This window comes from Sesamum indicum, linkage group LG12 (genome assembly GCF_000512975.1).
Source record: "Sesamum indicum cultivar Zhongzhi No. 13 linkage group LG12, S_indicum_v1.0, whole genome shotgun sequence".
Classification (NCBI taxonomy): Eukaryota; Viridiplantae; Streptophyta; class Magnoliopsida; order Lamiales; family Pedaliaceae; genus Sesamum; species Sesamum indicum.
Window position 1 is genome coordinate 3,527,065 of NC_026156.1, and position 11,402 is coordinate 3,538,466.

General features: G+C 36.0%; 2 protein-coding genes and 1 non-coding gene across 3 annotated transcripts; 1 reads left to right on the forward strand and 2 right to left on the reverse strand.

Annotated features, from left to right (window-relative positions):
• On the forward strand, positions 3,615-7,015 carry LOC105175426 (putative receptor-like protein kinase At4g00960). Its single transcript, XM_020698319.1, has 7 exons — positions 3,615-4,687; positions 5,043-5,168; positions 5,258-5,379; positions 5,468-5,678; positions 5,810-6,047; positions 6,182-6,332; positions 6,415-7,015. The coding sequence occupies exons 1-7, from the start codon at positions 3,859-3,861 to the stop codon at positions 6,769-6,771; spliced, it is 2,034 nt and encodes a 677-aa protein (XP_020553978.1). The 5' UTR covers positions 3,615-3,858; the 3' UTR covers positions 6,772-7,015.
• On the reverse strand, positions 7,138-7,209 carry TRNAH-GUG. The gene has a single exon. It is a non-coding gene; the product is annotated as a tRNA-His (tRNA).
• Positions 7,512-10,597, reverse strand: LOC105175387 (transcription factor bHLH115). Its single transcript, XM_011097821.2, is given in 7 exon segments — positions 7,512-8,063; positions 8,065-8,280; positions 8,420-8,582; positions 8,746-8,823; positions 9,197-9,259; positions 9,925-10,276; positions 10,420-10,597. Coding segments are annotated over 6 exon segments (705 nt in total). The 5' UTR covers positions 10,059-10,276; positions 10,420-10,597; the 3' UTR covers positions 7,512-8,012.

The window sequence follows — 11,402 nt, forward strand, 5'->3', positions numbered from 1 at the left end:
AAAATTATTTATGTATATAATTTTTCATCGGCTCAAAATTATATTTGATATAGTATACACATCACAAGTTAAATTATATGGACTCAAATAAGTGGCATGCATAGTCCTTAAAAGAAAAACTATTAAGTAATTTGTTAAAGTTTGATTTCCAAGTAATAGTGTAAGAGATCAAAGTCTAAATCCCAAGTCATACAACATTGATTCTCGTACGATTTTTTGAGGTTTATCTTTAATTAGGGAAAAACCTCGTAGACTTGGACAATTAATATATGTAATAAATTTAAAAGTCTTCGATAAATCTAAGGTGGAAAGTTGACTAAGAAAGAAATATAATTAGTAAATTAATTTAAATATGTTTGATCCGGGTCGAAATATGCGATCTCGTGATTCGATCTCCACTCAAAGCGCCAATTCGTCCAAGACCAGATTTTGGGTTCCCTGAGAATGAAAACACGAACTGTGAGCTCGTCGGGCACGTCCCCGACAATGACCCTCCGACGCTCAAGTTAGGTTGGTCGAATGAAATATGTTCGATCTAGGAGTTCGGTCTCAATTAATGCGTATCAGTTACCTCCTTTATGGCGTGTCGGGGTCTATTTATAATACACAGTTGTACGGTAAGTACTGGGCCACGTGGCCTTATCTCGTCGGTGCGCGTTCTGATCGAACGGTGGTGATTGTCCGGGTTTTCGGTCGGTGTACGCGATCCGGGTCGGGTCCCACGCGACCCGCCTGCTACAATATACGCGGATCCTGACCGCGAAATGACTGTAATGCCCTTAATAAGGGGTGTTTCGGTCCTTTTGCAGATGTGATATTTGAGTACTCATCAATGTTATTGAATTGATGGATGATGCGACGGGTGTTTAAAGAATTTTCCAATTTTTGTCCTTATGAAGTCATGTCTTATTCAATCTAAATCAAATACGTGTTCTGGTCCTTCTGGAGCCTATGCCCAAGTCAATGAAGAAAAAAAAAATATATTAATTAACTTCTATAATAAATAATTAAATAAAATCACATCGAGTTATTCATAATGGACTGTTTTGTGAACTCTTGATCCCATTACTACAAATATAGTCCATGTCTCTATAGCTCAAAAGCTTTTATGTTAGGACTTTATAAATTCTTTGATCAAAAAAATTAGTCCCAATTTATTTTATTCTTTTTAAATTAATTATAATTTTATTGTTATTAACATCTTATAGGTTCTATCATCTTGTTTTACTCAAATATTTTAAAATTTTAATCTTCTAAATTAAAAAAATTTATATTTTATAATTTTTAAAAATATTTTATAAGATGAATGAACTTACATGATCTTTTTCAATAAATTTAGCCTAATCGCCTCTTTCTAACGAGCACAACTACAAAGTTGAATATAATTTAACTTAAAAAGTTAATTTCTCACTTTTTAATTTTTATTTAATTTGAATGTAGAGTAAATATAGTCAAAAGGCAGTCATGTAAAATTTCAATTTTACACATTTTTTATTTAATAATATAATTTATTCTCTTATAATATTATAAATAAGTAAATTATCCTTTTACAAAATAAGCAACTTTCACATCATTTCTTCAAATTCCTCATCCCAATTTAAATCTATTCAAATAATTTGGAGAAAAATACTTCAAATGACGTTGTATTTGAAGAATATAAAATCCATTAATATGTAATAAAGTATATTTCAAATTTAAATTTAAAAATTTTGAAATTCTTTAAATTTGAAATTATCCGAATAAATTCAAACAAGTTTTAACCAGTACGATACAGATCATATGTATGATCTAATATTGTACCAGGAAATATATGTAAGAAAATTAAATGTTTACATGTGTTTTTAAGGCGAAACCTCGTAGACAATTGTTGTAGGGTCATGGGTTGGACCAATCAGTCGTGCAATTAATATTTATTTGGAGTGGATGAAAATAAGAGGAAGATGAATAAGAAAGAAATAGAATTAGAAAAATAATTAAATGTGGTGTGGAATAATTGATGGTTGATAGGACCCATATTTGAAGGAGTATTAATGCAATCTTTCGTGCTTTAATGAAAATCATGGAACCCGGAGTCCATGCCCAAGTCAATCAAGAAAAGTATAGTCAATTATCACATCCAATTATTTCGTAATGGACTATGTGAACGCTTCATCTCTACAAATGTGGTACGTATCTCGATAATCTATATATCAATTATATAATAAATATATATATATTTTATCATTTGATGATAAATATATACCTTAATTTAGATAAGATTGATATGGGCTAATATTTCCTACCATGTTACTTTTCACTATTATGAATTAAGCAGGTCATTGCAATGCACGAAGTCTCATAATTTATTATGATTTGTTTTATTATTTTTAGTTATATTGATGTATTAATTGAATCGTTATATTGCTCAATATATTATGATGTTGATATAATTATATAATTACCAGTTTAACAAAATAAAAATAATAATATCATGGTGGCCAAAAATAATAATAATAAAATAAAAGGGGGGGAAAAAGGCAAAAAGTAATTTTCTAAATACTCTCCTCGTCTCTCTCTCTTTGTCTCTTTTCTTGTTGGTTTCCATGGCAGCCACATTCATGATGTAATGGAAACGTTGGATTGTAGGTGCGAAAAGTCACCGTGAAATTAGTCTTTGGTTTAGATGTCACGTACCCATCTCCCATGAATTTCTTGTCGGGAGGTGGGGTGGGGTTAAAGCTGCGTCACCTGTTTATTGTTCTTTCCCTCTTGCCTTTCAGTAATTTGCATTATTTCTATGGAAAATTTGTATTTTTTATTTTACAAAATAAAAGATATTGTATTTTTTGTCCCACAATTTATAAGCTAAGCGTATTTGGTTTCATAGGCTAGTAAATTGTGGCATTTGAAGCTAAGAATGTAATAATTTTTTATCCTAAGAGACCAAATATGCTATAATTTTTATTCTGTGTAATAAAAAATATTATAACTTTTTATCCTATGAAATCGAACATATTAAGTGCCTAAATTATGAAATTAAAGATACAATATCCTTAATTGTATGGGATCAAAATTACGATTTTCTCCCATTTCTCCCTTTATTTGAGAGAAGATGATGGATGCTTAGCCTATTTATTCCTTGGTTTGATATTTATTTGCTTCTAGATGGTTTCGTGTGCGTTGTGACTTTTTCTTTCAGACTTTGAGGTTGTATAAATTTTTTAAGACATTTTATAATATGTCGGAAAACTTATAAAATTTTAATTCTTTTATTTTTAAAAAAATTATATTTTCAAAATTAAAAAAAAAAATTAATTGTAAATTTGTCCCTACTAACATATGAGCTGCATCATTTTATTTTATCCAAATATTTCAATAATTTAATTTTTATAATAAAATTTGTCACCTTACAACTTTTAAAAGATGAACCAAGTTAAGTGATGTTTTTAATAAACTTAGGCAAACAACCTCTTTGTAAAATAATTTTTGAATTGTTAATTAGTGAGAATGTTATTTGTTAATAGAGAGTGCAGTTAGTGTAGTATTTAAATAGACAGTTATATATTTTTAAGGTTATCTCCAAGAGAAGAGTAGTTCCTTTTTTATTTTTCAATTCTAAAGACTTCAACTCATGCTATGCACTTACCCGCTCTTGTCTATGCTTGTTCAATTATTTACCTGGCTACGTACTTCTGTCCCTGTCAACTCTCATCACACTGAATTCCAATATGAAACATCAGCAGCTGCAAATCTTAAATCATGTTCTTTGTGGTAGCAAGAAACTTATAAAGAAACCCAACTAACTCACCATTTCTTCTTACTCTCTGAAAAATCAAGGAAAAACAGACACAGAGAAAGAGAGATAATCCAGTCACAGCCATGAGTAGTGCAGGAAGCTGGGACCAATCGATGCTGCTGCTGCTGCTACTTTTTCTCATAAACCTTGTAGGCTTCACCATAGCCCAAGACCAAAATCCCTATCAATGTTTGAACAACGGGAATTACACAAGTAACAGCACATACAGCGCAAATCTTAACTCCCTGCTCTCTTCTCTCGCCTCAAACATCAACGACACCGGATTCTACAGTGCATCCGTGGGCCGAAATACAGACACTGCCAACGCTGTTGTCCTCTGCAGAGGCGATCAAACCCTTGATCAGTGCAGGACTTGTGTCCAAAACGCAGCCGTTGGTCTCGTCCAGTTGTGCCCCAATCGAAGACAGGCGATTGTATGGTATGAGTTATGTACGTTGCGGTACTCAAACGAGCCCTTGTACGGAATTCAAACCAATGATCCGGGGATTATCTTGAGAAATAGTTTTAGTGTACTTAATGCCGACCCATTTAGAGAAGATCGGAGAACCCTTCTGAATGATCTTCGGGACCGTGCGGCCAACGGGAGCTCTGTGCGGAAAGTTGGTGCAGGATTTAGGAATACATCTAATTCTCTGACAATCTACGGCCTGCTGCAGTGTACTCCGGATTTGTCAGCCGAGAATTGTGATAATTGCTTGATCCGAGCTTCCCAAGTCGAAAGTTGCTGTGATTCTGCTAGAGGAGTGAGAATCCTCCTACCCAGCTGCAATCTTCGTTACGAGGTTTATCCATTCTACAATGAAACTAGGCTGAGGGAACTCCAATTACTAGCGCCACCGCCACCGCCACCACCACCGTCCACACCTTCATCGCCCACACCTTCACCACCAGGTAATTTCATACTTTGGCCCGCCTTTCCAATTAAGAAGATAACTTGCTTCAACAACTGGAAGATGTTAATTAGTATAAACTTTGGTTTTCCATAATGGATTATTTATTTTTCAGAGTGTGGATCAGTCAATTGTAACAATAACCTATTAATGGTTCGTCGTATTGTAAGAGGAGGAATTTTGTTATGGAAGATTATTTCCTACAAATAATACAAGTTACGTGATAATGATAAGCATTTGGCTGATGGCTGGTGATGTTTATACTTTATAGTTACAGACAATTGGAGTTGACAAGTCTATATGTGTGACTATAGACATATACAAGATGTAAAAAGTTTCCTGGCTGAACTTTGCAGGAAAAAAAGATGATAACACTACTCGAAATATTATCATCATCGTCGTTGCAACTGCTCTGTTTCTACTGGTTTGTGTTTGTGCTGCCATCTACCTGTGGAGAAGGATAAAGCTGAAGCCACAGGAGGGTGAGATGCATACTTTTCATGTATCACGTTTTGTCATTGTTGATATACTCAGGAACTAACATAATTCTTTCTTGTACTTGGTTAATTAGCTACTGATGAGATCAGCAATGTTGAATCCCTGCAATTCGATTTTGGCAAAATTAGGGATGCCACAAATGATTTCTCTGATGCTAACAAGTTGGGGCAAGGTGGATTTGGAGCTGTTTATTGGGTAGCTAATTAGTCTTACAACAAATATGTAAGAACAAACGCCTTTTCTAGTTTGTTTATTTTGGTTAATTATGTTGTTTTCATCTCAGGGGAGACTTCAAAACGGTCAAGAAATAGCAGTCAAAAGGTTGTCCAGAGAATCAGGACAAGGCAATGTAGAATTCAAGAATGAGGTCTTGTTAGTGGCCAAGCTTCAACATAGGAATCTGGTTAGACTCTTGGGCTTCTCCACAGAAGGGACTGAGAGACTTCTAATATATGAATTCGTTGAGAATGCGAGCCTAGACCAGTTCATATTCGGTAACATTTTGCTTTTAATTTCGTCATTATGCAAATTGGTTACCCATCTTAATAATGACTATATTTCTGTGTTTCAAACAATTACTCTCAGTTTTGAACTTAAATATTAATGACATTTTATGGACATACAGACCCAATCAAACGGTCAGACTTGGATTGGGATAGACGCTACAAGATCATAGCCGGTATTGCGAGGGGACTTGTGTACTTGCACGAAGATTCTCGACTCAGGATCATTCATCGTGATCTCAAAGCCAGCAATGTACTTTTAGATGGAGAGATGAACCCAAAAATTGCGGACTTTGGCATGGCAAGATTAGTCGGACAGGACGAAACCCAACGAAATACCAGCAAGATTGTTGGAACCTAGTAAGTATTATACATATATGTATCATGCTACAAACACCCTAAGAAAGAAGTATTTATTTGATAGCACTAGGAAAGTTGCATGATTGCGTATTCTTGGTTACACAAGTTAGTTATTATAATCTACATGTTTGCAGTGGATATATGTCACCTGAATATGCAATGCACGGCCAGTTTTCCGTTAAATCAGATGTCTTTAGCTTCGGAGTGTTGGTCCTGGAGATCATTAGTGGTCAGAGAAATAATTGCTTCCAAAATGGGGAGAGCACGGAGGACCTCCTGAGTTTTGTAAGTATGGATATAAAAATTAAAGCACATACCTTTCTTTTAATCATGCTACATAAAATGTAACTAAAGATGCAAATTTCAGACATGGAAAAATTGGCGCGATGGAACAGCTGCAAATGTGATAGATCCTGTTCTGAGGGCTGATACGGGTTCCCGACAAGACATGTTGAGATGCATTCACATCGGCTTGCTGTGTGTTCAAGAAAATGGAGCAAACAGACCAACAATGCCTTCAGTTGTTCTGATGCTAAATAGCACCACCATAACTCTGCAAGTACCTTCAGAGCCCCCGTTTCTTATGTCTACTCATTTTGGTCCAGACATTTCACGATTTCAGAACTATGATTCAAACTCCAGCAAAGCATCAAGGTTGAAGGCAGGCATATCCGAAGGTTCATCGCAAAATGAGGTGTCGGTCACTGATTTATATCCGCGGTAATCTGCAAGAATCGCACATCCATCACCATAAGATGTGTGCACTCCAGTGGTGCTTGGTTTAGAAGTTGGGCACGTAGATTGTGCACTTTTTGCCCGAGGTGTTTTATTTCGTCTACAGAAATAAAGCTTTTAGGACACTTTCATTAATAGAGTTAGAAGCATATCATATGTATCCAACATTGTATCAGAAGGATATATGTAAGAAAATTTAGATGCTATATATAATATACATGTATTTTCAACAAGTGAAAGTTAGTTGCAGTCAACTTCACGCATTCCCACAACGCCAAATATTTAGAAATTTTGCGGATTTGGTTAAGGCCCGAGGAAGAAAGAAAAATAAAAAAGTAAAACTAGGAAAAGTAGATGTGGCTGCTGGGATTCGAGCCCAGGTCTCCACGGCCACAACGTGGAATTCTTACCACTAAACTACAGCCACTTTTGTGATAAGCAATAAATTTCAATTTTCATGTACTACTGAAAAGTTGCAAAGAAGATTGAACAAAGGGTTTAGATGTTTTAAGCTTTCTGTTACATGTCCGCTTAGGCGGATGCATTTCACCGGGTAGTAGAATTAGCAAATAGTCGTTAAGTTTGATTGATATCCATGTTTAAGTTCTTCGGCAAATTCAAAGTGAAAAGTGCGGTAAATAATCTGAATAAGTGAAACCCATACAAACTATAGAAAATTTGCAGCTGCATGTGGAATTTTGAAAACAATGGCACTTTGCAGTCTGGAATTTCAGTGAGTTCAGACAAAGAATTGAAACATCAAATACATCATCATCTAATTGCACCGCACAAAGAAATTTCAGTAAATGACGTACATATTCCCTTCTTTGATCTGTATTCATCATTGCTTCTATAGGATGGAAAAGATAAATAAAATCAATAATGAAATGACCATCTTCACGCCCCCACTGGTGAAAAAGAAATAATAATGAGCATCAGTTTGTTAGGGAATAGATAGATGATCCCAAGTTCTTTGAAACCGTGGTTTTTTCCGAATTAAAATTAGAAAGGGACAGCTTAAAGAAGAGGATAGAGGAATATACCCAAATTTCAAAGAAAAACTTGCAGATTATTTCAATCGCAAGGTAATTCAAGCAGTCAAATATAGTCAAGTTTTCAGAAGATAATACGAATCGGTTAGACTAGCCTTGATACGTTAATAGAAGGAGAACATCAAGAAGTTTGTCGGCAATCAACATAAGCAATTTGTCAGGTGGGAAGGTCCAGAACTCAAGCAACTGGAGGACGGAGAGCATGATCTTCTGAAGTATCAATTGCAGTATGCGGGTATAAATTGCCACATGGGAATCCCAGGGTATCTGAATAGTGGCACCAGCTTGCTACTAAGGAGTGGAGATGTAGCTGCAAAAGAAGCAGGAACTGGAAGTGGGTGAACTGAAAAACCAGATGGCAAGCTTAATGCTTTCACTTGCTCTTCTAGTTTCTCTTTCTCTGCCTTCAGCTTCAACTTCTCATCTCGTAGTTCGTTCTTCTCTGTCTGCAAGTTCCAGCCATATGCAAACCAATTGCAAGATATGAATGCACCATAGAGAAAAGAGCAATCCCATGCATATACAAACCTATCAGCAAAACCACATCACACAGCTATCAAATGAGAGTACTGGCATACGGTATACCTTCAGTTCGTTGACCTTCCTCTGTAAATTATCATGTGATTCTTTTAGCTTTTGCGCTTCTTCTCTCAATTGAATCACCAGACGAACTGCATCATTCAATATACCAGCTTTATCCATTTTGGGTGGCCTTCCAGGTTCTAGTATAGAACTTAGTTCTTGGAATCTTGATATCAAATCAAAGTCAATTATGAAATGAAATAAGAGCAATATACTAAAAGCTGACACACCACACAGGGATACATAGTGCTCACAGCATTTCCGTTTGTCCACACATGCATGCTCACAGAGACACATATGTGGAGGATACAGATGGAAAGAGATCTTGCCTGTCATTCAGCCTATCCCTTCGTACTTTCTCCTTGTAAGCTTTTGAATCAGATGCACCACTAGCTCCTGACCTCAATCTTAGACAAAATTGTATGCATCTTTTAGAACATTAACATGGGTACAAGATGAGAAGAATGCATAAAAAACTCCAGAGAATTTTATTCAACAAATTTGATTGGTTAATACAAGTTGACTTTTAGTTACTATAAATTGATGAAACAATAGGCGGTCCAATAGCTACTTCAGCAGCTGCAATAGCTATAAGAAGAATTGAGAAAATGTTTCCTTTTAATTAATGATTGTAAAGAATATCATAAAAGTCTTCTTTTTCCATAACGAATAGTAATGCAGATATGCAGGCATCAAATATGTCGACCTTAATATTAAATAGGCCAAAAACCAAAAAAAATATGATGAAAATAAATACAGTCTATGTTCAAAAACCTATACCTCTTTCTAGAGCCGTGCTCCTTTATACAATCTGGATCCCCAAAAGAGTCGCCGAATTCCATACTGAAAATGGTTAAAGAAAAAATTACAGATATTTTTTATTATCGTAAGATTGAAATAATCATGTCCGACATCTCATTAGTTTAGGCTACGTCTCACTAGTTTAGTGTAAGATAGCATCATTTCAATAAAATGAACCCCCTGATTCCCACATTTCAATAATATATAATGGAAAGTCCTCATTCACTATTGCTTGATGGAGCATAAAACGTAATAACCAGCATTCAGCTAAATCTTGCCTTCCATTGAGGCCTTGTTCAAATGCTGAAGCTAATTCTCCCTAGCTATAAAAGGTCTAGATTCATACACATAAAAATTAGCTGCAATTTTGTCGCTCATTTCACTTGGCATTTGCAGGTTTACCCTGTCGATATGTTCATATGTCTGGCGTTATGAAGATTAACTACCACATTCTCATGCATATATAGAAAGGGAAACAAAGAAATATAAACGAGGAACTTTTCGAGCAAAACAAGTGTGAGCATCCCAGACAGGACGACAAACCACATCTCGCCATACAAATGAGTAGTACCCTGCACTTGAGAGCTCGCACCTCAGAATCACACAACATATCAGCACAACAATTCCCAGCATCTTACACACCGACGATTTATGTTTAAACTAGCACGCACACAACAGAGTGCAGCGAGAGGAAGAATGAAGAACACCTTAGAGTAGTAGGAGAAGGGAAAGCGTCCTGGAGGTGGGGCCACCGGAACGTCGGGTCGAGAGGAGGCATATCTTCGAGTAAGGCGTAATCGAAGACCCAATCAGCGGAATGCTCCGGCGGCAGGGACACCATCTCCTTTCTTTTAGCTCCGAACAGAGTTCCACAGGAGGAGGACGAAAACCCCGGATTAAGAGGTAAAATCCTTGGTCTTTGGGAAAAGCCTGAAGTGAGAATCTCCAAGATTTGTTTGTTGAGGAGATAATGGGGTAGTTGAAGAGCCCGGAAAGAAACGGCCACCCGGGGTAGGAATATTTTATGGCGGGCGGGATTGACTGTTGTTGGCACAGATTCTTCATTTTAAGCGAAAAAAAAATTAAACGAGAATAAAAATGAAAAATACACAACTTTTGGTGTTTCGTAATAGATTTACATCACATCATTCATTTAAAAAAAATATAACAATTTTAAGACAACTGAAAAAAATTTGGCTTACCAGCTCGCCAAGAGTAGCCGGTACTACGATCTCAAGACGAGCGATCTATTGAATTTCTATGGTGAAGATCGATGTAGCGATCTTATGATATGTGATCTCGGGGTGATGTAGTCGGGAGGTCGAACTCTCATCAGGTTGGTGAGTGTTCAGTGTAGCAACCTCATGATGTTTGACCTCAAGGTGATGTAGTCGGGAGATCCAACTCTCAACAAAATCATGTACACAATTTGTCAACAAAAACATCCAAATTCTAACCATCCAACAGCAATTGTCTCACCTGATATGTTGGGTTAAATATGAATACATAACACGTGACACTAGTTGGAAATATATATATATATATATATATATATATATATTTGTAGTGAGTTGGTGGGTATTATAGCCTACCATGCATATGATGACCAAAAGATATTAGGTTACAATTTTAAAATGTATCTTACATTCTCAAAGGAGCATGTGTAATAAGTTAATGATACAAAAGGATTATTTTTTGTATACTTTCATTTTAACTTTATTTGATGTTAGAGGGTTGTTATGGTAAAATTTTGTTTGAAACGCTGTGGTAAAAAGCAACGTGCGATTTGAAGGACACAGTTCGTTGTGGATTTTTACATCCATCATTTTTTATTATCTAAGCATGACATTATTTGTTCTGTTACACCTAAACTCCTCATTTTTTGTTGGGTTGTAAATAGTCCATGATGGAGCTGGAGTAGAAAGAATTAATTCATTTTTCGGGCAAGGATCTATTAAAAACTAAACTAGTAAGCAGAAGCTTAGTGAGAAGAAAATGTTACTGCCCATCTCAGTTTGCATATTCAGACAACCTTGAATTCTGATTCTTGATGGTCTTGCAAGATTTAGATTTGAGACTGGACCAAGGACTGCTGCAGGCAGCATACTATGATTAGGAGTAAGAGTAGGAGAGCGGCGGTGGGAATCCTCCAACGCAGTAGCACATGCCCAAATTAGAAAACCGC